Source organism: Rhea pennata, chromosome 22 (assembly GCF_028389875.1).
Source record: "Rhea pennata isolate bPtePen1 chromosome 22, bPtePen1.pri, whole genome shotgun sequence".
Lineage (NCBI taxonomy): Eukaryota > Metazoa > Chordata > Aves > Rheiformes > Rheidae > Rhea > Rhea pennata.
In genome coordinates, this window is record NC_084684.1 from 6,302,125 (window position 1) to 6,328,861 (window position 26,737).

At 45.0% G+C, this 26,737-nt stretch overlaps 1 protein-coding gene and 1 long non-coding RNA gene across 3 annotated transcripts; one reads left to right on the forward strand and one right to left on the reverse strand.

The window, feature by feature from the left end:
- Positions 1-480: 480 nt before the first annotated feature.
- Positions 481-21,852, forward strand: VWA1 (von Willebrand factor A domain containing 1). 2 transcript variants are annotated; one of them, XM_062593161.1, is made up of 6 exons: positions 481-1,116; positions 9,934-10,491; positions 16,294-16,572; positions 17,640-17,912; positions 18,693-18,962; positions 19,606-21,852. In XM_062593161.1, the coding sequence occupies exons 1-6, from the start codon at positions 1,044-1,046 to the stop codon at positions 19,644-19,646; spliced, it is 1,494 nt and encodes a 497-aa protein (XP_062449145.1). In that variant the 5' UTR covers positions 481-1,043; the 3' UTR covers positions 19,647-21,852. The 2 variants fall into 2 exon arrangements, with proteins under 2 accessions (XP_062449145.1, XP_062449146.1); XM_062593162.1 differs by having other exon boundaries at positions 19,990-21,852.
- On the reverse strand, positions 21,030-26,501 carry LOC134149887 (uncharacterized). Its single transcript, XR_009960534.1, has 4 exons — positions 26,410-26,501; positions 26,011-26,142; positions 24,750-25,608; positions 21,030-23,657 (listed from the first exon to the last, which is right to left on the reverse strand). It is a non-coding gene; the product is annotated as an uncharacterized LOC134149887 (long non-coding RNA).
- Between the last annotated feature and the right edge of the window lie 236 nt (positions 26,502-26,737).

Genomic DNA, 26,737 nt, shown 5'->3' on the forward strand with positions numbered 1-26,737 from the left:
ATATGGGGGAGGTGAATAGAGACTGCATGTCCATGAAGGTTAAACCTGAGGTCTTTAGTACATGCACTCTACCCTTCCATTCAGTATGATATTCATCACAGATCTACCTTTAGGCGTGTGACTCCTTGACTCAGAAGACCTAGTCACAGACTTAGGAATGTCTTTAACTCCTCAGCTGAAGTGAGGTAATCAGTGGGTATATAGCAGGCTGTTGTATGAACAAGCTACACCAGAGATACTGTTTCAAGCTCTTTTCTGCACAGCTGACACTTCCTCCTTAGCAGTGATTGCTTTCCCATAGACTCTGCTTCTTGGTGACTTCTGTACCAGCTCTTCTCCAGGGTAAAGCGGGCAGGCGCTGCATTTGTGTGCGTGTCTAGGACCTGGGGGAGTGCTCTGCCTGCCTCCTCCCAAAGGATTAGCCAATACTCCCGGGGCAGGGCACGGTCTCTAGCTGCTCTACTTCTTTCCTATATGCACACGTTTTCCCCTTTCCTTCTAGTTCATTCCAGAGCAGAGAGGGAGAAGCTTTGGGTTTTTCTGGGCTTTTTGTTTTCATCTCCTTGCAGCTGGACCGTTGCTAGCGTCTTGCCGGACGGAAGTTTTCTCTGTAGGGATATCCTTTTCTTTTTATTTTTTTTAAAAAAAAGCAAAAACAAACAAACAGAAAACAGTGCAGCTGCATTCAGACTGTCTGCATTTGAACCCATGCTTCTGGAGCAAGTTTAACTCGGAGAGGAACAGCAGCAGGGGTACTACTCGTGCCTTTCCTCCGGCTACTTCTGTCAAGACGGATTTATGACTTGAAAAGGGAGGCGGGAGCGGAGGGAGGAAAATTGCTTTCAGGAGCCAGAGACTCCACCACAGCCTAGCAAAACACACATAAGGAGGCAGTGGGATCTCAAGGCGTGAGCAGCACAGAAGTGGCACGCTGGGATCTGGTGGATCCTTGTGCGTAATATGATTGATCGTAAGCCTTTCATCTGCCTTCACAGCGCCAAACTTTTGGATTTAAGGTAGTTTGCCCTGGACCAGATTTTGATATGTTGGCCAAGACTCTGCTTTCTCTCGGTCTCTGGCTGCAGTTTGCTGCGGGACACAACACACCTAAGGAAGGTGAGTGCTTGAAAAGGCGAGGTGTTCCCTTCCTACATTACCCCATTTTATACCTCCTAGTTTTTAGAGCTTCTCAGAAGCTTTTTAAGAGTAAAAGATGGCTTTTAGCTATATTGTTGCTTTAGGTATTTAGTTTGCAGGCACATGGACAAAACAAACAATGTTCCTAAAATTTTCATATTAGAAAGAATTTGTCTGAATTTTTTCCAACAGTGGAAATGAAATTGTTTGGGAATCTTTCAGACTGGTGCAATCATGATGAAAGACTCTTGACTTCTTATTGTTACCCATATACTGGATTGCCTATTAAGAGAAGTTAAAACAGTGATATTATGCCTGTCCTGCTGTTCTCTTGCTAATCTATGTAATTAATCATTACATTTCCTCATTAAAATTATTTCTCTTGGTTGCTGCTCTGTGGAAAAATAAGGGGAATAAATGATTATGGGTCAGTGTCACAGAACTGACAGTAGGAAAAGGGACAAGGAGAAGGTCAATATCTCATTTCTGTTTCCTGTGCTGTAGCTGTGGGTGTAAGACTGCTCAGCTCACACTGATGGCCAAGCTGATGGGTTGACTTTCTCCTCCCTTGTGTTCACAGCTAGGAAAAGGCTCTGTTCTTCAGCTGCAGGGCTGGCTGCTTCTGGATTTCACTGGATTTTGTAGCTGGGAAATGTAATGCAGCAAGAGAGGCAGTCTAAACTTTTTGCCTATCTGAACAGGAGATCTTCAGATGAAGGCAGCAGCCCGGACTGCTAGGGGCTGATTATGCTTCTGATATACAGACCAGAGCATGTCTATTGCTCAGATCCCCTTAAAGGATAATGGCTTCTGTACCTCAGTGATCCAAGTCGTGGAGCAAGATCTGGAGAAACAGGCTGGCAGGATGTTTTTGCTCCCTCTGGCACTGTGTTAGGATGCTCCAGTGTCCACAGAGAGCAATTATTTCATTTATTTCTGCTGTTATGGAAGTGAATATGCACAGGCTAAGAACCATGCTCAGTCCTTTAGAATACATTAAAAAAGTAAGACATTGCTTTCCCGAAGGATTGCACCTTGCTCCAGAAGCAAGGTTGTATTGACATACTGACTCTGGTTTGCAAACTGCCAAGCACTTTTGGAGGAAATGAACCTGCTGGTTGGCAAGGCATTCATTCCCTGGCAACTATGATGTGGGGGCATCCTGGACTCCTGGAGATGCTCCCTAATTCAGCCTTGAGCAAACAGCCAGTCTGGCAGGGCTCCTGGGCATGGCCAAGCTCTTGTCCAAAGGTGCTGTGTGAGGTGCCATTAGTAGGCAGCAGAAGGAGATATGGGGATGCACGCACAGAGCAACTTGACTGAATGTGAATGTGTGTGGCTTTATTCCCAGCTGCAACAATGTGGGGAAGCTACTGGGTGGCTTCCACATGCTCAGGAAGGCTCTTGTAGGGCAATGCCTACTGATTTTAGTGCACCAAGGCAATGGCAGAGCACTGCATAACCAGGTCTACCACTTTCCTCTTTGGGTTCAGATTCAGATCACTGCTATGCTAATATAAAATCCCACCATCTGTTACTTTGGGCTTTGATAAATGAAGCTGAGGCTCTTCTTAGCTGATTGCTCTGGACTAGCATCAGTGGAAAATGATGCCAGCGTGCATCTGGCATGTGGCAGAAAAAAGCCCTTGTCCTATGATCTGCAGGAACAAGCTGCATCCCATAGCTGCAAAGCAGCCACTCTTACATGCTTAAGACAGAATTATCCACAGATACTCCCTCCACAATATGCTTTCTGCTGTCATCTAATACTTGCATTTCACACCTACTTTCTACCTGTCTTATTGACAAACAAGGAGAAAGGCAGGAGCAACCTGAACTCTCAGGATATGTTGGGTTCAGAAACAGATGAATATCCGAACTAAATTATGTTGCAAGAGGAATGTGGTTATAGGAACAGACAGAACAACAGAACTAGGGGCTTCACTGGCTGATCTAGCAGCAAGCTCCTTGTGAGGATGAGAGCTGTGAGGTTCAGAGCTCTCACTGCCTACTTCACCCTATGTGGGTGTAAGAGTATGCCTTGGATGCAGTATGTACAGCACTAACATGCAAGCACAGCAACAAGACTCCTACGTCTTTTCCTTGGCTAGTTTTCTTTGGGATGGTTGTAGGGAGGAGGTAAAGACCAAGGCAGGGGTGAATGTCAGTCCCCATAGCTGAAAGATTTAGGTGCTGTGCTGAATATTCAGAGCAAGGGATCTTGCTGCCTCTATGGATGCAAGAAGAAAAGGGTGGAGTCCATCCTCATGACTTCATGGAATGCCCTTGCTCCCTGCCTTGAGAGCTCAAAATGCACTTACTGATCTCTGAAACACAGCTCTGTGCCTAGCATAGTTTCATCATTCAAAGACTTATGGTGCTCTAAGAAAAGCAGTAGAGGTAGTGAAACTCCTGAAAAGATCCTGAGAGGTGACAACCCCAACTTTTTCTGTCAGAAGAATTTATCTGAAAGGCCATTTCTCAGTCTACAATCTGTAATCTGTGGCATGGACAAGCTGGAACCTGCACAGTAATTTTGGCTTTTAGTCACAAGTGTATCTTTCATGGTGAGGTTCAGCTCCTAAATAGGCAGATGGCCTTGCTATCTTTCATGGCTCAGACTTTTCTCCTTCTAACATGTGTTTAGATGTAAAACACCTGACTGGCTTGGTTGGATATCTCTTGTTTTGGGAGAGGTGATGCCTTTCTCTTCCTGCCTTTCACTAGGATCCCAAAAAGCCACAGGGGAGTACAGACTGCATTCTTCAGCCTCCAAATTCAGCTCCAGTTCTAGTGTAACTCTTCCTTTCATGATCAAACAGTAAGAAGGGAAGATAAGAAGGGAAGACAACCATAGAGTTTATAGTTAACTGGGACAGAACATGGTTTCTTTTGGCTATTAAATTTATTATGCTTTGTGAGTACTAAGTTCCATGTAAATCAAGCATGAGGCATGTGTTCAGGTCCCAACTGAGAGTGCAGTGAACTCTTGAGCAGATGTCTCTTTTCAGCATCTCAGTGAAAAGGAGTATGGGGAGTCCGACTAGCTGCTTTTCTTCTGGAAAAATGCTTCTAGAGTGACATTTTGTTCCCATACCAAACCCTTTGAAACAGTTCTGTGTATGACTGATTTGCAGCTGTCAATCAGGTACCAGCTAGAGGGTGACAATGGGATGACAAGGGGATAGTAACGCTTGTTCACAGTTGTGCCTGGGATTTAAATCGAATACAGAACTAGCACATACAGAATATGAGGTCTGCGGAGTTCCTCCTTGGCTCTTCAGCAGCTAAGGCCTGATGGCCCAGGAAAGTGTGCCTGGTAGGCAGGGAGAGGCTGATGACTGTCCTTTCTCTCAAAACCCCACAACAAGTGAGAAATCTCCTTTTGGCATCTTGCCAAATATTCAATTTTATTTTGCTGGAAAGCAAAGAAACTGCTTAGAATAACAACTGCTTGTATAATGCAGGGATCTACTGGTAAGAAAAGTCCACACCCCACCTCTGGCTTTGATGACATGTCTGTATTGGATGAAGGATAAAAAATAGGACGAAAGATGGAAGAACTGAAAACCTAAACCCAACAAGAAGATGATGGAGTGTCCAGTCACTTTATAAGCCTTGATGCACTCTTGTTGTGAAAAGGCCCTTTGTCTAATTTTTTTCACAGATCACAAGAAAAATTGTTTCCATCTTTTGCAGGGCTGAACGTCAAGTAGAAGTGACTGTAATGGTGTTTGCCTTTATGAAGGATCAGCTTTCTGTTCTTTCCACAGACAATCCCTTTAGATAGCTCCAAAACATGTATCTGCCCACAGGTGTAATTGCTGCTTTCAAGCAGTGCTAGCTACCCTCCAGGCAAGGCTCTATGTGTTAAGCTGCAGCTTTTTCTGCAAATCTTTCTAATCAACAGAGCTATTTCCAGCAATGTATGATGGGCTGAATCAGTGTTTAAAAAATGGTAACTTTATCTTCAGCTCTTCTCGTGCACCAGAGCTGCAGGATACAGTCAGGAGTGCAGTTTGACATGGACGTGGTTCTTGACTCTCCTTTGACTCCTTTCTCTTTTGAGCAGGCATTCCATGGTGTTTTCACCCATGTGTTCCCTTTATTGGTAATTCCAGCAGGATGGGGATTTTGCTTGTGTCTGCTCCCTCATGATGTATTCCTTACTCCCCTCACAAATTGCTAGTGCATGTGACCTTGTTTATCACTTATGAGGACATCAGTCCTTGCCCTGCTGGGGCCAGATGCCTTCACAGCTGTTTGTTGCAACATTCGGGAAATGAGTGACACCGCTCTAACTGGTAGGGAATGGGAACAGATGACTTCATGTCAGGAAGAGGCAATTGCATTGCCAAGATTCTTCAGTATGGCTTACCAGCCAAATGGCTTGTGCTTCTTCCAGTTGAGGGGAAAGCATAAAGCTGTAGCTAATGTTTGACTTGCTTCATGCAGTCAGAAGCTCTAAAGAAATCCCCTATCACTCTGCCGTACTAGAACGCTGTTGTGAGTTAGGGAATTCTAGGAACCAGTGACAGACACTTGGAAGTGACTGGTTCAGCTCTGCTGTGTGATATTATGATAAAATTGCATGCTGAAGTGGGTAAGAAAGAAAACATACTGGACTTTACTTTTATTTTCGATCTATCCCTAAACACCAAGTTATTAGGTCTGTGCATCTGAAAGATGGGGCTGAGTTGTCCTGGGTCACACAGAAATGGCTGTAATTGGCATAGATCTTGGATGTCCACTTCTGCCTCTTCCCAGCATCTCTTGCTTAGTCACCTCCAAATAACTTTAATGTTATCCTTTTCTGGAGGCTCCATCTGATTTCTCCTGCTGTTGCATCATGGGTCTGGTATGTCTCTGCCCTTTCAGCCAGCATCTAATACAGCAGAGAAATGAGGGACTTGTTTCTGTGCTGCCTTTGTCTCTGCAGAAGCACAGACGTGTGCAAGCACTCAGACTTTCTCCCAGTGCATACCTACACTCTAGCACATGCAACAAGCATGGTCCTGGCTCATGCACATCTATGTTGTCCCCTGCCCCAAGGGAGGACATGGCCCTTTCTGCAATATACCTGATCCTGACATGCTTCTGAGCACACAAACATGGAGAACAGTCCTGTCATGGGACAGAATGAGACACATATGGCCCAGTCACACAGGGAGGTGTATGAATTATACTCAGTGAGGGAAATAAATAGCAGGGCAAAGAATGTCCAAAGGGAGACTGGGCCGAGAGAATCAAGTCCTCTATGGTTCAGACCTAAACAAATTGTCTGCTTTCTGTTTTTCTGGTTAAATCTCATGTTGTACCTTGATGATCTTGTTGATTCAGGATCTCTTTTGAGCTCAGACTAATAGGTTTCACAGCCAGGACATGTAATCCATCTCTTTTACTCCTCACTGTTCCTCTGCCCTGGACCTTTCCCTCCTCCTAGTTTTGCCACCTTGTACCTGCCTCTTGGAGTCTTCTCCTAGCAAGGGCTTAGCATTCCTCATTCCTACCAAGCTTATTGCTGTCTCTTGGCCTGCCTTGGCATGTCTTTCTGCAGAGCTGGCACAGAGCTAGCATGAGTAGTGTTTTTTTTGGTTTTTTTTTCTCTCTTTTTTTTCTCCCTGGAGCAATTAATTTCCCAGGAGCCTTTCCATTCGGTTGTCTACAGCTGTGTGGTTTTGGCTCCCCTGCATGACTCCAGCAGTAAACCACTGCATGTTGCACCAAGTCCATCTGTGCTCCAGAGCCCATACTGCTCAACCCTCCCACATTTCCATTCCCCTTGCTGATAGAGAAGCCCAAATGTGCTGGCAAAGATCTCTGGTTCAAGGCTTTTTCTCCACTCTTGCACCTCAAAAACCAGGAGAACGCTTAAAAGAATTCCAAAAGCATTACTGATAGTCCAGCTTCTATAGATCTCTCAAGATTTAAGTGTGATAGAAGAAAGAGCATTCACGCTTCCCACACAGCATTTTCATTGAAATTGTAATAAAATGGGTCAAATAATGACTGCAGCCCTCCTTTCACAGCAGGTTCTTTCTGATATATTGCGCTCTCTTGCACAAATGGGTTTGCCCCTTTCAACTGTAGTTCCTAAGACTGCGGAAGAAAGTGATAATATATTCAGAAGGACAAGAAAAGATCCAGTTAGCCTAGCTTTTAAAGAGTAATCTAGGGAGGAGGGAAAGCTCCCTCCCTCTGCTATGGACTTCTCTGTCAACAATTATATAAATCAGAAAGCTTTCTGCCAGTCTTATGTGAACCATAACCTTTGAAATAAGCAGCAGGCAGTTCTGAGAATCAGCCACCCCTCTGGGAGAGCAGAGGCGGCATTTCTTTCAAGTCTCTTTATCATCTCTTTCTTTTCCAAGTACAGCTTGCTTTTCTTCCAGGCACTGTAATTGTAAGGAGATGGTAGAAACCTGTAAGTTGTTTTAGGCTGGTAAGTTGCCCCTGACCTTGGCAGTCACTCTCTGCCTTGGGACCAGCAGTTTGCATCTTTGTCGGGGACTGCTGAGCATTAGCCCAGTGCAGCTGGTCTTCATGGCAGAAGCTGCTTCCAGGCATGGGATATGGGTTACCTGCTGGCTCAGGCCTGTGAGAAAATTTCCCAGCTTCTGGAATATGTTCCATCTCTGGCTTAGAGCAGAATATGCTGGGAAGCAGCCTGGCATTGTGTAACAAGACATGTGTGTGCAAGCCAAAGCAGCTCGAAACTCAGAGGTGTTCTTTCTGCAATAGTGAGAGTAGGATCTGGGACTCCCAAGTTCTACTTTGGCTCTGCTGTCATTCCTGTGCCTAAGCTGCTGCCCCCTCCTATTGCCCTGGGCTTGTGGTTTGTTTGTAATGGGTTAATAACGTGCTTGGCAAGACTGTCACAAGGTTTCATAAGTCTGCACAGTGCTCTAAGATCCTGGGTGAATGCAGTGTGGAGCAGTACGTATGCTCAGGAGCCAGAGCTCTCATTGCTCCTGCTTTGTCAGGTCTGGGGTATCTCTGCTTGTGTCAGATCCCTGCCCCTTTCCAGCTCCCTCCCCTCCCTGTGAAGAATGCAGGAGTAAGGATGTGAGATTAGTGCCCCAGGAAAAGACTTCTCCGCCCTACTGTAATAGTACATATAGTACTTTCTGCTCCCATCAGCTATGCATTTTGGCTGCATTTGAACCAGAGGAATATTAGGCTCTCATCCCTTCCCCATTCCATAAGGAACTGTGTTTTCTCAGGTGCCAAACACTAGGGTGAAGTCAGGTATTTCATCACAGTTTTGCAGAGTCTCGGCTTCTCTCTCTTCACCCATCTTGTGACTGGGCTTTTTTTTTTTCTCTGAGAGACATGTGGATTTTGCTCTTGCTATCCAAGCAGCTCTTTAAACAGTGGGGTCCTGCATGTGAATGGAAAGGAGAAGAAAGAGAAACTTTACTTACTCTGCTCACTGCTTCCTTCCCCCATCCTTTGCAAATTTGTAAAATAGGACTTTGCATGGAAACTGGCAACAAAGCCTGGAGAGCAGGGAGCCAATGCATGCAGGGAGAGCTCTTCTCTGCTCCTGGAGAGCTCACCACAGCATCTAGGCTGAGATGCACCTGCAGACGTGCCTCTTGTTGAAAGAGTATTGATCTGAGAGAGGTGCAGAATATGCCTGTAAAAAGAGTGAGTTCCAAAAGGTTGAATTTGACTGTAACACTGGGCTTTTGCCAAGAACCAGTGAGCAAGCTGTGCTCAGCAGGGCTGAGATGCACAGGCCCCTTTCATCGTGAGTCTCTGTTGCCTATTTCAACAGGCAGGAGGCTGTTTACAGGAGAGTGGCCTGACTTGGTTAATCCTGCTGAAATATGTGTGGACTATGTCAGCTGCAACTGCTGTGTGCTTGGATGTTGTGCCATTATTCACAGCAACTGGCCAACACAGCGCTGGTGCTCAGGGTTGCTGCTGTCTCTCTGAGGTGCTCCAACTGTCCTCTTGCACAATTCTTGGCTGATGTGAAACTTGTGGGGCAGGTGGTGTATTTGAAGTGTGCTGCTGAGGGAGTCCCATAGCAGGGCAGGGAAGCGCTCAGCTGCTGTGGTGTATTATCTCCAGGAGTCACACTCCTTCCAGCTCCACTGCAGTTCTTCGGCCTTTCTTCCTGCAGTGACTTTATGGGGCAGGGCCTAGATAAGCTTATCCCACAGCAAGCCTGAACACACAGAAAGCAGTGGGGAATCAGTGATCTAACGCTGGTAACTTCACAGACCTGCTATGCAATGGAGCGGTGGTGGTAAGGAGTTTCATGAACATTTTTTCCCTCTTACTGTTTATGATGCTGTAACCAATTCAGCTTCTAAGACCTCAGGAGACTTAGGAACCAGTTTGCTGTTCACAGTAAGTGTTTTTGGTAATACACATCAATGCAAAATATGCTAAGAGAACTCAGGTCATGAATAATCACAGGCAGACCTCTGGCTAACACTTTAGTCTGTGTTTGCTCCTGCATGTGCATCTCAAAGTGTTCAGCAAAGAACTGTTGTGATCAGGCAGATGAATCTAAGCAAAGCTGCCCTGAGTGGAGACGGGACACCAAGGAGATGGGCTGAGATGCCCCAGGGAATTGTCAGCAGGGCTGAGAGTAACGCCTACGATCCCTCACACTAGGTGCAAATAAGAGTAATAAAAAGGGCAGATCATGAAGCCTCTACCCAGGAAAATTCTCACTGAATTCTGAGATCTCGGCCGAGATAACTAAGCTTTCCTAGCAGATGCCCATGCAAAGACGGGTTCACACCACTTCACTGACAACTGTCTTTCTTTTCTTGCTAGGTCCACACCCCTCTGATTCAGAGGGGGACCTCCTCTTCTTGCTGGACAGCTCTGGTAGTGTCTCCTACTATGAGTTTTCCAGAGTCAAAGAATTCATATGGGACCTCATTCGACCTTTCACCTTCGGCCCCAATGATGTCCAGACCAGCATCATCCACATCAGCACCACACCAACCATGGAATTCCCTTTTGACCGGTACCTGTCCAGTGGGACTGTGCAACAAGCCATCCGGGATACTCAGCAGCTGATGGGTGACACTAACACAGGCAAAGCACTTTCCTATGCCAAGGAAAAGTTTTTCAGTGATGAAGCTGGTGCCCGGCCAGATGTGCCTAAGGTACTGGTTTGGGTGACAGATGGTTTCTCCACGGATGACATCTCTGAACCCATGCAGCTCCTGAAGGACATGGGAGTAACAGTCTTCATCGTCAGCACTGGACGGGGGAATTATTTGGAGCTTTCGGCTGCTGCCAGCCAACCTCCTGAGAAGCACCTGCACTTTGTGGATGTTGATGACCTGCCCATCATCACAAAGGAGCTTCGAGATGCTATTCTAGGTACAGTGGGGTTGGGATGTAGTCACTGGGAATTTACAACAGAGCTGGATGCTGGTTAGTGTCTGGCTTTTCAGGGCAGGCAGCGCAAGAATCCCCTAAGATTAGTGGTCATCCTGACCCACAGCAGCTGCCCTTCTCTGCTGGAAATGCTGTGTCCACAGCACTGCAGGTCCAGGCATAAACCAAGACTTTGAGGAAGTCTGGGACAAATATCTCTATTCCACTTTGAAAGTCCTATGACTGACTGGGACATGTTCCCTTCTGCAGCTCTATGGGTGAGATGAGCTTGTGTTTGTAACAAATAGTTTAGTGAGAGAGAAGAAAGGTAGCTCAGGCAGTACATTGTCTGGATTCCTTAGAAATCCAGAAGACTGTGAAAGGAATCATGCAGGTCACTGACTTCCCTGCAATTCAAGCCAGGTATGAAAATGTATAGCTTTAGCTCCTACTTGCACAGGTTAATTGTTAGCCAAAGGCTTTGCAAACCTAGGGAGTGGTTTAACTGCAAAAAGAAGAGGCTATGGCCTGTGAGAGCAAGGTGCTCAAGCCCATTGAACACAATTTCCACATTTGAAGTCTTTTTTTTTTTTTCTCTGAAATGCTGCCTGGCTACATGAAGTCCTATAGAGGCAGAGGACACAAATGGGTTGAGCATAACATCTAGGGTAGATCTGACTTTATCTACCTTCATGTGTAGGCATAGTGGCTGGTACACAGAGATATCGCCTACCTCCAAGTGCCTGGCAGTTGGTATTTTTTGCCAAAAGCAATTAAGGATGACGGTTACTGTCAGCATTAAGGCTGTAGCAAGGAATATTTCTGTTCCATAAATCCCTGTTGCAACATGTTCTGTGTATGCCAGATCTATAGCCTGACTTGGCTAGTGCAGTCCTTGGCAGAAACTCCCAGCCTCAAATTGTCAGGCTTAGTAGGGCAGCTGCTACCTCTTTGTTGCTAGCATAGTTGTGGCTGCTGCTGTGCAGTGAGCAAGAACAGATAGAAAACTTGATTTTCGTCAGTCCTGTATCTTTCAAGCATCCAGGAAAGGGTCTAAGTAAGCCCCAAAGGCATAAACAGGGATGTGAGGTAGGTTTTGGAAACCAAGGGGAATACCTCATGGTAGACTGCACGTTGCACCACACAGTGCGTGTCCTCTTTGCAGGTCCTGAATGCCATCAGTCTGGGTGTGCCTGCAGTTGCCAAGCTGGGTTCTTGCCTCAGCTTCCAGATGCCTCTGGATTTGTTTGGAAAGCAAAATGAGTTACTATGGATTTTCAGATTTTCCATTCATTTTCTGGAGGTTCTTGCTCCCTTTAAAAATCCTGTTTTAGTTCCCCACTTGGCTTCTGCTGTATATGAGCTGGTCAGAGCTGGCTTTGGCATGTCCTAGTAACCCTTTCCACAGAATTCTTTTAATATAGCAATTTTATTCAATTTCCAATCACTGCCATTTAGAAAATAACACACAGGGACTATGTTCTCCTGTGATCATCCACCTCTCTCTCATGTTAGTATGGGGCAATAGCAGCAGTCTTTCTACTGTATTAGGTAGAAGGAAACCTAACATCTACAAATCCCCAGATGTTTTGTTTAAAGTGGCTGTGCATCCAAATACTATATACGGCATCACAAAATGAGAAAAAACTATGTATCCTTGCAGACTTTTAAGTTCAGCTTAAAAGTCGTAAGATCCACAAAGGTAATACCCTGCTGTGCTTGAGGGCAGAGTTCTTCACATCCACCAGGTCTAAAACCACCAGGTCTGGGATTTTAATGGAAGGTGAGAGTCTCACATGAAGCCAGATGCTGGTGCTTTAAGCAAAATGCCAGACATTGATACTGTCACGTGGGTTAGCCTTAAGAATGGCACATATCATCACTGTTCCCTGACTGGAGGAGGCAGCACCCATCACCACTCTTTACTCTGACTCCTGGGATGTTAGGGACAAATGGGCTCTTTAGCAGGAAGAATCAGGTCTTTCTATATCTGGAATGGCCCAGAATGGTTTAATTATCACTGCTATCTTATCATAAACTCTTGCTGCAAGACTCTGCTTTTTAAAAGCCTTCTGTAGATGCACAATGGAGCCTTGTTAAGAAAAGAACAGCTTTCCTCACCCCACCTCCTATGCAGGAAGGGTGTGTATTTTATCCCTGCTCCATAGACATGCCCACACAATGGTCCCTGGTACAGAGTGGTTATTGTCTCAGGTAGGCTGAGAACCCTTCATGAAAGGGTTTAAACTCTGCAGCACTCTCTCTCTCTCTCTCTCTTTTTAAGGTGTGGAGGCCTTTATATAGGGGTTGCTCAGTTAAGAAGATTCAGTCAGAGATCTGAGCAGGCAAATAATCAAATAAGCTGTTACAGCTAGGTCTAAGCCAACATGAAAGCCACTACTAGGACAGAGGCAAAAGGAAAGTGCATCAACCTTCCAAATTGTAACCCTGACCCACTAGGAAATGGGATGTCTCTGCCTAAGTTCTATATTTTGAAAACTTGGTGGGGTAATGGAACAGAGAAGTTGGGCTGCTTCTCACAGATAGTGGAACTGGAACAGTTCCAGTAATGCTACTGCACAGAAGAGAGAGAGATAGGGACTGCAGATGGATTATGTTTGCTCTCTTTTTTTTAATCTCTTTTTTTTTTTTTTTCTTGGTGTCTGATGCTGACAAAATTAGTCTATGTAACACTGTGGGCAACTTTTTCTAGCCAGCCTGGCTATGGTCACAGCTTGCTCCAGACAAATTCCTCTCCCTTTTTGAGGTGTGAGGGAGATGGGACCCTGTACCAGGCTTCTTCCATTATGTCTTACATGTTATGTACCCAAGCAGACAACATAATGGCAACATAATGGCATTTGGTGTGCTCCTACTGAGGAAGGGCCTACAAATAATGTGAAACCAAGACATTCCTTTGAGATGATACCAGGTTCTGTGCTAGCATCCACTTGTTCTTCACTCAGCTACTCAAACAAGCAGCTACTGACTTGGATTGTCCTTTAGCACCATCTCCTGAGCCAAACTCTGCAGGAAGACACCTACCCAGTAGTGACAAAACATCAGTCACTTCCCATGAAAATTCAGGGCAACACATTCCTAATCTGAAACAAGATTCTAGGCGGCTTCTGCCACAGTAAAGGCTTTGAGCCTAGAGTCCTCTGACATTCTCACCAAGCATTGAATATGAGTCGGTAATCAGAGGGAGTGATCTCGGACCTTGCCCAAACTGTATTGGAATGTACACCCTGGTATTGGAGAAGTGTTCTCTTCATCCCAGATTTGGAGCACTCATCCCCATTAGCACCAAAGCAGGGAAACAGATCCATGGAGCAGAAGTGATTTGTCCCAGGTCCTAGCGGAAGCTGCTACAGGGACAGAATGGTGAGTTCACTGCTACTTGACTGCCCTTCTTGCATGTCATGAAAGCAGCAGTAATCTTGGAAATCTAACCTTGACCTCATCAGCACTCAGGGGTTACGAGCAGGTCTGTGGCTGTGAAAAGTTGTTTCTTTGTCCACGCTCATGCTGTGTTAGTCACCAAGAGACAGGAGGTAGAAGGCAAGTGTATCACAAGCTCACTCAAAGCCTTCCCAGAAAGGCACTGCCTGGGATGGGTACCAGAGCTTAACATGCTGTTTCTCTTCAGAAACATTGAGGGACTGTGAAACATGTCATGGCCATCTATTTTCTGGGGCTTATTGGCTTCTTTATATGGTAAAGGCATCCACAGTCAGACAACAACGAGCGGAGCCAGTTGTTACGGGCTGCCTGCAGCAGGTCTCTCACACATTTCACCCTGACACTTTAATTTGCCTGATTTATTCCCAATGTCCCTGGGTTCTGCCTCCAAGCTGATTACTTCCATTCCTGGAGCCCTTGGCAGGAATATTGGCACTCAGGCCTTTCCTCTGTTCCCTCTTCCTTTGTGGCTTGTCTGCCAGTAGTTGCTGGGCTCCTCGCACAAGAGTGCAGTGCCACAGGCTCCGTGGTGCTGCCTCCCACCCTCTGTCTCCTCCAAGTGCAGTGTGGGTGGAGTGCGGCTGGCTGGCCGTGTGTGTAGCCGTAAGTGGGCAGGGTACAGAGAAGGGGAATGTTCTTGCCTGCCTGGGAGAGCCAAAGAACAACTTAGAGGGAAAAAATTGAGGCTGCTTTATTTGACACAGGGAAGTTGGCAGGGACTCCAGCAGCTCAGAGAAGGAGAGCTGATCTTCCATTTAAAGGACAAGCCTGAGAGCATAAGGTCATGCATTCTGCTGGAGGTCAGGGCAGATTTCTGTGCCTCTGTTTACCTCTGAGTGATGGGCAGCCAGTGAGAGATACTTACAGCACTCTGTAAAATAATTAAGCTTGAGATAGAAGGCACTATCAAGAGGTGTTAGGAGTGACACTATGCAGAGCAAATGTACTTCTGTAAGGCTCTCACATGCTTTTAAACACTGTTAACAGAAAAAGTTTCCTAATGTCCTCATATGCTACTTCCACAGAGCTAGAAACAAGGCCCCTTTGGAAGGGCAAGGAAGAGTGTAATCTTACCCAAAATGGGCTCAAGCTACCAAATGTGGCAGAAGGTTAAATAGAGGAAGCTGGGAGAACTGCAGGACTTCAGCATAAGTATTCATATCTGGCATTTGGGATCTAGAATATAAAGATAGCATCAGCCTCGATGACAAGCTTCTGAGCAGGGACAGAGAGAGAGGAAAGATAGCACAAGAGCATCTCTGAACACTGAATGTCATGAAACAATGGGGCTCTGTGAAACACTGCAGAGAATGACTTCAGCTGGGATGAATGCATTAGGCATAGCAAATGCTGGACTGCCCCCAGTTGTTGCTGCTTCTTCCCGGGTTAAGGCAAAGAGCAAATGTTTTCTTCCCACTCTGAGCCATTTCACATACACAACAAAATTTAGTAGTTTGGTTTGGCTGGTAGATGATTTCCACAGGGAGCTCAGGGTGAGTTGTCCCCAGGAATTTAGGCACCTAGATGCCCAAGTTCTGTCTGTGGCTTTGTCACAGACTAGCAAGGTTCCTTCTGTCTGAAGGTGATGGGAACAGGGGAGAAGAAAAGTGATTTATCTCCCAAGCAGTTGCTGCAACTGGAATTGTAGCAGGCAGTGGTAATGACTTGCTGAGTGTAGGAAAGTGTCTATCTGGCCAAATACAGCAACTCCCACACAACTGTGGAGCAGCGATGGTAGCCCAGAGCCTGCTGGACTGCTCCAGTTTTGCTCATGGTCGACGCAAAGTAGGCTTGGTTTTGGCAGGGGCACATTTCCTGCCATGCCAGGCCTCTCCATTACAGCAGATCTGTTTGGCCTTATCACAGAAGAAAAGGCAGAGAATGGAGGGGGAAAGCTGTGGCTTTACAAAGCAACCTGGAAGTTTGAGGCAAATTTTGTTGAGGCTGGACATGCCCAGGAGGCAGGATGCAGCTGTGCTCTTGAGCTGCAGCTCGTTGTTCATAAACACACCTAGACAATTGCTTTAGCCAAAATGCCACCTCTTTTCCAAAGGGTGAGGACAGTGTGAAAGCCCAGATATTGCTGCCTAAGTTTACACTTAATGTGTGTTTTTGGAATTTTTTTCTTGGCTAGCACTAGTTTTGTGTTCCTGAACCTTTCAAAGAGGATCTGGCTCACTGAGTTCCTGTGAAGGGACTCAGCTGCACTTAGGTGATTTTAGCTGTCATCCAGTATTGGTACGGGCAGTTACATCTTCCGTCCAGAAGGGCCTGCATTTCAGGTGTGCTTCTGTTGTGTGTATAAACGTCAGTAGTGATTTCTTGCTACTGCTTCTCTCATAGATGCTATCCAAGCAAATCGGTTACGTGCAATGGATATCACCTCGAGCAGCTTCCGTCTGATGTGGCCCAAACTCCTCTCCCAAGAAACTGGTTACTACACCCTAGAGTATGTGCCAATAGATGATCCAGCAAGAAAGAGGACAAAGCAAGTATCTGGGGCTCACACTAACCTCATGCTGAGCAACCTTGCACCGGAAACCACTTACCAGGTGGCGCTCATTCCTGAATCCAACGTGCACTACATTCCTCCTCAGACAACAAGGGTTACAACACTGGCAGGTAAAACACATGCACAACCCTGACCAAGTGGAGGGCACTACTGTACTGAACCTTGCAGATAGAAAGCAAGTAAGAGCCCTTGGTCTGCATCCCACATTCTCATGATCTGACTGGAGGAGGTAGACAGATCAAAACAGATGCTTTCGGTCAGGACAGAATGTAGTAAGTAGATGGTATATTTGTGCTGGCACTCCCCTGGCAGATTTTTCCTTAGAGAGGTTTTCTGGACTGTTCAGAGAAGGGGATCAGGTCTGACACCCATAAGCAGCCCTTCCAGCCTTATAATCTATGCGCATTGAGGAAAGCTGAGCCCAGCATCTTGGGAGGAGGCGGCAGAGTTTGCAGCTTGCAAGAATTTAATAGCTCTGAGATGTACAGCCCATTAGAGATAAAGTATAAACTGCTGCACATCCTTACTCACTGCCTATGATGATCAAGCAGAAGCAGTTTTGCATTATGTGGGTTACTAGCAAGGGGAGGCTTTTACCTCCATGGCCTGAACAGCTATTACAGGAACTAGGAGATCTTTTTCTCCTACCTGAGGCTGCAGGTGCAGCTAAAGTAGGGTAGCACTGTTGAAACAGGCACATGCTGCTTCTCCAGGCAGATGTATCCACTGTTGGGAAATCCCTATGTAAGAGAGGGGAGCACTCAGAGCAGGAGCTGACTGCTAGTCATTTGAGCCAGAAAAATAACTCAGTTTTATATTGGATGGCAACATTTAAAAACGTACACTGAAAATCTGAGAACGGGTGAAAAAGCCAAGATGAATTTGCACAAAGTTGCAGTGCATCAAATAATATTTTTTTTTTGCACACAAGAACACTTCTGGCTAAGTAGTTTTGTCCACTCTCTGTTCACTGTGTCCACTCAGTGGATGGAAAAACCTTTTTCTTAGAGCTGAGCTGGGTTATGCTGACAGAGATGACTACAAACATCTAGGTGCTGAACAGATTTTCTTCCACCTCCTAGAAGTCAAATACAGTGCAGGTCAGCTATACTCCTCTGAGAGCATTCTGATGCCATGATTACACAGACTCATTCACATCTTTTTACACTGCTTGCAGAGGAAATCAGTCCAGCTCAGGTTCTCATCTCTGAGTCCAAGCCACACAGTTTCCATGTTAGCTGGGCTCCCACGCCGGACAGTGTGATCGGTTATCAGATCCTGTATGGGCCACTCCCTGGGGACTCAGTGAAGCTGCTGGAGGTGGATAGCAAGCGCAACAGCACTGTGGTGGAGAACCTGGCACCCAATACAACCTATCTAGTGACAGTGACTGCCATCTACAAATCAGGAAAGGAGAAATCCCTGTCAGCTAAAGCATGCACACAGGAAGGTGAGTGAGCAGCATTCTCTGCTGACAGAAAACTGTATGGGCACAAAGGGCCTCTAAAGTGTGCCCATCTCTTTGCACAAATTAGCTACCTAGGTGAAGCCAGAGAATAATTCAGTCAGTCCAGTTACTGGAGTTGGAAGAAAGAGGAGGAAAGCTGCAGCTTCTAATGAGCAGCACATGATCTGCCATAAGGATGTAGCAGAGGGATAAGGCATAGGACTGAAAGAAAATCAGCCATGCACAATATGACCGCTCCTACAGAGTATATGCGCTGCCAAGCTGCTAGTGGAGTCATAAGCACAGCTGGCTTGGAGGTCCCTGGATCTCCCTAAAGAAGAACAAAAACTGCCTTTCCATCCTTTCCCCTCAGTTTGTGTGCTTTGATGTGATTTAGCATCGGGGAGTAGAAGTTTCATCAACAGAAGCTTCTGCTCTGAAAAGGCACCTGTAAAGGTATTGCAGGAGACAAAATCTAGTTCTAATCATGACTCAGGAATGAAGAGCTCAGAGGATAAGAGGAGCTGCATAGGGTCTAGGAGGTAGCCAGACAGGGCCAACAAAAGTATTTTGTCCTAGTATCAGCACAAAGTTAGGGACTAATTAGATGCAGTATGAACTCCTCCAGCATGGAGATTTGGGGGAAGAGATGAGATTGCTGCATCTCTGCAACAGGGAATGACCAGGCTGGCTGTCAACTCCTCAGCAAGAACAAGGAACTAAGTGGGAGGGACAACTCCCTACAAATGGCTGCCAGTAACATGGGTCTTCTCCCTTCTCTAGAGGGCTCCAAGGTGAGGCGCCTTCGCTTTGAGAACATGGGTCCCAACACCCTGAAAGCCTCCTGGGACTCTGCTGATGGGAAGGTCCTTGGTTACCGAGTTAGGTGCCGGCGACAAACTGGCCCCTCATCTCTCATCAGCGTTTCACCACAGATCCACAGCGTGCTCCTCGCAGATCTGGTTTCAGGCACCACTAACAAAGTGTGTGTGAAGCCAATGTACAAGAACCAGCCAGGCAAAGGGCTATGCCGCATGGTACACATGCAGCCAGGTGAGCTGGGGTGAAAAGAGGATACTTCTGGTATTCTGAAGGGGACAGCGCTGCTGGAGATCCAACCCCACGGAGCCCTCATGGCTGAAATATTCTCAGCAGCTAATTTGTCAATATAGCTTCATTGCAGCTATCAACCCAAAAGGGACTGTCCAAAACTGGACTGCTTTCCCCGTTTCTGAGAGGAATGCTCCTCCTAGTGGCATTAGATTTGCAGGCAGGAGAAAAAGTATCCATTGGCTACACAGTTGTGCAAGCACTTTGGGATAACACAGGGGAGGTTATTAAAAACTGGCCTTGGGCTTTGGAAACAGTCACTTGAACTCTTCATTACCCTGCACTTTCAACTTGGGAGGCACTTCTCAGGCTAAATACTAAACAGAGATACTAAGACACCAAGCATCTGCTTTACTCCTTCCATTACCCAGGAGCCATTTACTGTAATGTAGCACAGTGATACCTAATAGGCTGAAATGAGGTGAGAGCTAAGAAGAGGCTATGTGGCAGTGCAGAAGCAGAGCTACTTACCTAATAAAAGGCCAAAGCGCTGAGGAAGATGAGTACAAGGATGGGATCACTGACTCAGTGCTGTTTGGAGAACAGGCAAACAAAGCTGACATTGTACTTTTTGTATTCTTTCTAGCTACAGAAGCCCAAGGATATAAGCACAGACAGAGAGCATGACAGGCACTGGAGTGAACTGATCCCCCACAGAGGAAGGGAAAAGCTTGGACAAGATAGAGGGTTCTGAGAGGAAGCCAGAAACCTCACAGATCATCTCCCAGCCTTCACTGTGCCTTGAGCTGTATCAACTGTTGATGGTTGTCAAGCGTAAACACTATCCTTAGCCAGGTTCTCCCAAAGCTTAAAGGTTTAGCTTGGCTGCATTGAACAAGCAACCTGACTGATAGATCCCAAATCTGTACCCTCTGTTATGTAACGATGCCTGACAAATAGCAAAGAAAGCTGTTGTTTGCTTGCTTGCTGTTCTCTATTTATCAAATGTTGATACAATTTTATTTTTCAGCCTAGGAGCATGTTCAAGATCCAACAGTTTACTGCACTACTGTTTTATTCTGGGGACCTGCGCTCAGTGAAAGAATACAAGTAGCCAAATCCACTTCTACTGTCAATAACCACCAAAACTGATGTACTCTACAAAAAGCAGCTTTCTTCCAGCTCACCAGTATACTCCACAGGTAGCTCAAATTAGCCATCCCAGAAGTATAGCCATTTCAGGAATGGAATGAAAAAGCATTAGGAGAAAGAATAGCAAAATACAAAAATGTACAGTACATGGAGATCTAGCCTAAGGCACTGAGACTTCTGAGAAGAGGAAGAAAAGAGGCCAGAATATGGGGGTAACATCTTGCTTCTTATAAACTGCAAGGACAGTATTGTGTTCCCAGGTGGTCTGCATTTTATGGCAGAGCTTGGTCAGCATCCTCTGAGTAGGGTTACACCAGGCTGGGGCTGATGAGCATCAGCAGAATCTAGGAGGTAAGTTTATACTGTGCCTGCCCTATGTATTTTTGAGGCTCATCCATACTGCTCCACTCTCTCTCTCTGATACAACGACATGCAGATCCCTGCTGGACTTTGAAGTATCCAGATCCTCCAAGTCATTTGCCTTGGGTTTTGGTGTCAGTCTGAGAGAACGGACAACTCAAAACAGCTAGGAAGCCACCTCCATAGCTGGTGTTACTATACTCTAAAGCTCTCAGCCCTCAGCTGAGTTCAGGAACATCAGTGAAACACAGAAAGCCAGGCATCAATGCCATTTAAAACAGCTATTTTTGTTTCTCTTTTAAACATACATCTCCAAACTGTAATACTGCCTGGATCATGACTACTGAACTATGCTGGCATACCTACAAACATTTTCACTGAGGCAGGAATGAGTCCTGCTATCAGAGCAGTTATATAGAGACTTAATTAGGCTGTTCTATGACTAATTATGAATCACCTGTGTCCAGTACTATCATTCCAGGCTCTATGCTCCACACTTTGAAGACATGTCATATATCTTTAAGTAGCTGTCTTGTCCTGGGCTCCTACCTTGCCCTAAGCTTGAGTTACATTTAAAAATGAGGTTTTTATGGTGAAAGTAAATCTGATTCCTTCCCTTTGCTCCTAGGCTTGAATTTGCTGTCAGAAGGCTACCCTTCAGAAAGGGGAGGTGAAAAAAAGAGGGTTATTTTGCTACCTAGTGATGAAGCCATTTTAGAAGCACAGTTCCAAAATTCAGGGCTTAGGGCTGTGAGGCAAAGTAGATACTTCTATGGTAACTAAAAGCAGCATCAGTTGACATATACTCCCTCAGTAACGCTTGCTCTACTTTAAGTTTTTTGCTTATTTGTCCTACATGTGGAACACGTTTTTTTTAAAGCTGTGCTGCATGTTTGGAGAACCTTCATGCAACATCACTCCATCCTGCAAACCCTCCATAACTCTGCTTATGGGCTCTTTAAATCAGTTCCTTTTGGAACCAAGAAGTACTTTGTCACCGACCTTGTCTCCCCTCTGCTAAACTTGACCTATCTAGATTTACAGAGTACTTGCCTTGTGCTGTCTCCTTGTGCAGGCAGATGGGATGGGAGGGAGGTGAGTCACCCATTAACTAAATAAGGAGATTTCATATGATTTATGTTCTCTTTTGGAATGTGGCTTGGAGCCTGATCAATCTGGAGACTCTGCTGAGAGAAAGATACAGCCTCTGGAATCTCCCATGATCTCAAGATCATCTTGTTCATCTTGCTATAGGACAGAGATTATTTAATTTTGCAAAACTCCCTGCATAGTTTACTAAATCCTTAACATTCCCTCCTCTTCCACATTGTAATGCATCCTTTTGAAAACACCCCATTAAATATACAATATGAGTTATTGAGTTGGAATGATTACTTTGTTCTTGATAGCTGTAGGGACAAATCTTTTAAGTATAACTAAGGAGAGGTATGAGTTGAAAAGCTGGTATTCATCTCAATTTTAAATGAATGAAAAATAAGCATTCCATCCATGACTTCACAATCTTAATTCACATGAAGCTTTACCGAAAGAAAATCAGAAATACATCAGTCCAGCCTTAATAATATCTCAGCTTTAGTGAGAAATAAATATTGTTTTATAAGGAGCAAAAAAGTACATGTCCCTTAAATCTTGGTTGAACTGATAGTACTCAAACATAAAAATGTGGCCACTCTAAGGTAGACAAGTAAGTTAAACTGAACTTTTTTTAAACTAAAGCCTAATGATTTCTAAAGCTATTTAGGCATCTTATCTGCACTGAATTAGTGGGTGTGACATCCACACACCTTTGTAGGATGAGAGCACAAAATATTAGGGCTCCCAGCAAGAGCTGAATTCTGCCTATGAGGGCTATAAGGAACTTCGTCTGTGGGTGAGCTATTCCCAAGTTTTCTATATGGTCCTTGCACTTTCTGATGCATGTGGTATGGGCTATTATTAAATAATTAATCACTAATATTAAAGATGACAGAGTCTTAAATATTAATATTAAAGATATTAAATATTAATATTAAAGAATTGATTACATGGAACTGCTAGTGCGATCAGTGTGTCAGTTTCCACATTCTTTGGCAATGCAAAATTCCTATGCCTTCCTATATCAAGATATTGTGGGTTTTCTGAACATTACCTTCCAGGTAGGTCCTGATCCCTCAGGAACTGGACTGAAGCTATCTTATCCAGCTTGTCTATTACCTAGACACCTAATGGTTTTCGGCAGGGAACAGTTAGCATATTTCTCCCAGTTCCCAAATTTTTCTAGATTGTACTCCCTTGGAACAAATTTGCTCATAGATGCATCTGGCTTGCAGCCTTTCCCTGCATAATCCCAGACTTACTGAGATGTTGAAGTACAACCACAATTAGGATACATTAGTCTCTCAAGGCAGTAGTGTGGGTGGGTGAGCGGCCAGACACTTTTTCAGAGGCTTAGTCAAGTCAACGTTTTGGAGGAAATAAGAATGTTTAAAGGGAAAAAGATACCTGAATGACTGCCGCTGGCCTGCTTTTGAATATTGGAACTGATCAAGGCTGCATTCTAAAATTATATCATTTCAGGCTGCAGGATTTTATACACAAGCTTTACGTATGTTTCTGACTCTTTATATAGCTACTATAGTTAATTTTCCTCTTGTCCCTACTCTTTTTTTTTTCACGTTACAAGAAATTTGAGTAGGAATCATTTTTACAAAGTGAAACACATTTCTGTATAAAGCACAAGCACACTGATTTTCTTTTTTTCCCTGTCCTTAGCAGAAAAGTAAACGAATAAATTAGTCTGCTAGTTTGATAACAAGGTCCACCTTTGGCAAAAGAATCCAAAGGGTGTTTCAATGATGGATTTGGCCCATTTGGCTTATTGGGTTTGATTTTTTTTTTCTGAAGCTTTCAGGGAATAAAAAGCATAGTACATGAGCCTTTCTGCATTATGAGGCTGAAATCTCTGATGGTGTCTTCTTCCACTAGAAGTTAATAAAATTTCCTTCATAAATCTGTTGTTTAATTAGAGAATCCAGCTGGGTGGCTTTCTAATGCTCTTGGAGTTTCTTGGATGCTGATTTCAGTTCCTATCTGTAGTTACACACAGACTGCAAGTCTTGGCTGCCTCTCAGCAACTCATTTTTCTTGTGGACTTCTTAATGGAACTGGGAACTTCTCATCTCATACCTAGAAAACAAAAGCACTGATCCTGAGCAATATCAGCAGGAATAATAATGAGAGCCACACAAGCAGGCATCTCAGAACTGTGATATTTCTAATCTTCTCTTGCAATGTTGGTTCTCTATTCTACTCCCATCCATCCAGTGTGAAATTCAGAAAAACTGACATTATTGTAATCTTTCTCACTCTCTGCCTAGTTCACAAATCTATTTGATTTCCAGACCCAGCAAACATCCTTGGACCAAATGTTGCCTCTTTAAGGCAATAACATGCAGTTTTGTGTATGTATCTTGTAACTGCAAAAGTAATGTCTTCCACTACACAAATAATAAAAATACTTTCCCCCCTACTTAACTGCCTTGCTCTTTAACTAGCACCTGTCATCCTCTTCCTTCTCTTCCTCCCTCTCCCATTTACCCCCCCCCCCACACACACACTTCCCCTGGGGTATTGACTTCCCCAATTATATCTCAGGGAACATTAATGCTTCTGTTTCAAGGGCTTAAGTGTGCTATGCTCCATCTGCTCACTGAATAGCTGTTAATGGCCAAATTCTCCAAGATACGTGCTTAAAACTCTTAAAATCTGAAGGCCTGTGAAGCAATTCTGTTAAAAAAATGGGTGTCAAATGAGAACTGGGTTCATTGCTCTTCATTTTTGAGATGCACCTGAAGATCACACAGAGCTAAGTGTACCCAGACATTGCCATTCAGTGTAGAGCTGTGCATGTGCACCCATGTTTTTCTTTAATCTGCTAACTATAGGATCTGCCTAATCCAATGTAAATCAGTGGATATACTACCAGTCATCTGAGAGGTTCTGAATTATGTCTTCAGGTAACAAAGTAAATGAGAAATATATTTGTTTTAGTCAATGTCATTGATGTCTACAGTGCAACTGTGGACTATGAAAAGTGTTTCCGCCAGTCATAATTTCTTATAACTAACAGTGGAATCTATAATGTGAAAGGGGACTTCAAAATGCATATGCACAATATAATTCTTCGTAATATAAATATTATGGTATCCATATTATTATATCCATATTATGATAAAATGCTGGGGGCTCAGCCTCTTAGGGCAGTTTAGCTCTTCTTACCTTTCATTAACATCCTGAGCTGCTGGTGAGGACATAGTAGCAGACAGCAGATTGTAATGGCTCCATGAAGAACTCAATGTTCCTCCTGCATTCATCCTAGTTGGAGTATGGGATCTGGCAGCCAAGGACCCAAGTTTTTGTGTTCTAGATCGTGACCGTCTGGTTGATGCTGTTGTCTTTCTGCTGCAGCTGAATCTGCCGAAGTTTGGCAGAGGCTGGGCACAAGCATTTGCCTTTGCAGTATTTGGCCTCCAAATGGACTTGGGAGATTGCGAGGGAGATCTTAGCCAGCAGCTTTTTTTGGAAGCAGGCGAAAATGAGCGGGATCGGTAATTCCCTGCATGTTCAGCAAGCAGAGAGCTACCTTGGTCTAAAAAAGAACTGATCCTTTCATGAGAGCAAGCTCTCACTGGGACTTTTGGGTGTAAGAGAGACTTGACTCCAATTACATGCGGAGCTCCAAGCTTTACAGGAAATGAGTTGGAATTTGCCAGATCCTCCGAGAGCAAATCATTTTTGCTTGCGGCTTCATTTCCCAGGAGCCCAGCCACATGATTGACTGCAGAGACAGCGAACTCTGGAATACTTAGATTTGTTAGTGCTGGATAATTGCCTAAAGATTTGACTAGATGCCTTGGCTTTAGAAACCACTCTGACTCTGCAGGCTGCTTAGGTGTATTCCCCAGACCTGTCTCCACATAGGTTGCATTATAAATTTGTAGCCATTTAGATGTAAAAGTGCTTGAGCTGCTTGTAGTGTCAGAATCTGTGCCATCCTTTTGATCTATGTCAAAACTCAGACTTGAGGCTAAGCTGTCCACCTGAACTTTAAGTTTCTGCAGACTTTCTTCCAAGTCATCTATGGTGAGAGATAAGTTGGTTTCTAGGTAATAACAAAATGTATGTATTTACAAAATGTTTTATTAAAGAGTTCTTACTAATAATACCTCTAGACTGCCCTCCATTACCAGACTCTACTGTAAAAAAAATCTAAAAAATATATAGTTAATGTTCTGTATTTATGTAGCTATTTCAGTCAAAAATAGAACTTCAGAACTGAGAATTCTGTAAAGGCGAGGATTTCCTCGGCACACTGGGAACATTACACTATCAGACCCAGCTGACTTCAAATCCTATCACAGACTTACACCAATGTAACATTTTGAATATGACCGATGTCTCTTCTAGTGATAAATCAGATATACAAAAAACATCTATTGTTCATGTGATCAACCTATCATGACCATCAGCTCCATCCTACCTCTACCTTCTTTAAACAATGATGATCCTTCCCTGCCATTGTGCAAAGTCCCCTTTTTTGTAGTTTCATGAAACTCTAGTGCTGAGTAGTGCTCATCTTCTGAGTGTTGCTAAGAAATTCACTTGCTTTTCACTAGGAAGAAAAGACAAAACTTTTAGTAACTCTTCATGGCTCTCTTAATAATGCATTATGGGTGGCCCTAAATAAAAGGAGGCATCTACCACGGCGCGTATGGTAATCTCGGGTGCAGTGTCAACTGCCTCCTCGGGGCATGCCAGGCGGTTGCTGAGGGGGAGGCCCGGACCTGCAATGGACGTGCAGTACTGCCGGGCTGGACGCTCGGTGCCCCCCAGGACCTCTCCCGGACAGGCTCGCCCCGCCGAGCCTGGCGGCCGGTACCTGCGAGGGCCACGCTGGCCGCTGCCATCCCCGCGCCGCCTCCTCTGGCCTCCTTAGCAACGCCCCAACACTCCCGTTGCTATGGCGGAGCACCACCCTGACCTAGTTTGTCCTTCCGCAGTTCCCGTCTTCAGCTCCGCGGCCCTGCTCCAGCACCAATCAAATTCCACTTTCTAGCCCAGGCCATCGTGTCCTTCCGTTGATGGGCAGAAACGTCATCCTGCGTGTGACGGAACTCGGCGCCTCGTGGATGATGTCCTGGTGCGGTCCAATCGGAGGCCGCGCCGGCGGTCGTCGCGCATGCGCGGCGGAGCGGCGCGTGCTCCGC

Bases quoted from the DNA above. Each gene is read 5' to 3' on its own strand.
- VWA1 (XM_062593161.1), top strand. From the start codon at position 1,044: ATGTTGGCCAAGACTCTGCTTTCTCTCGGTCTCTGGCTGCAGTTTGCT. The intron at 1,117-9,933 runs GTGAGTGCTTGA...TTTTCTTGCTAG, and splicing joins ACACAACACACCTAAGGAAG to GTCCACACCCCTCTGATTCA. The intron at 17,913-18,692 runs GTGAGTGAGCAG...TCCCTTCTCTAG, and splicing joins TAAAGCATGCACACAGGAAG to AGGGCTCCAAGGTGAGGCGC.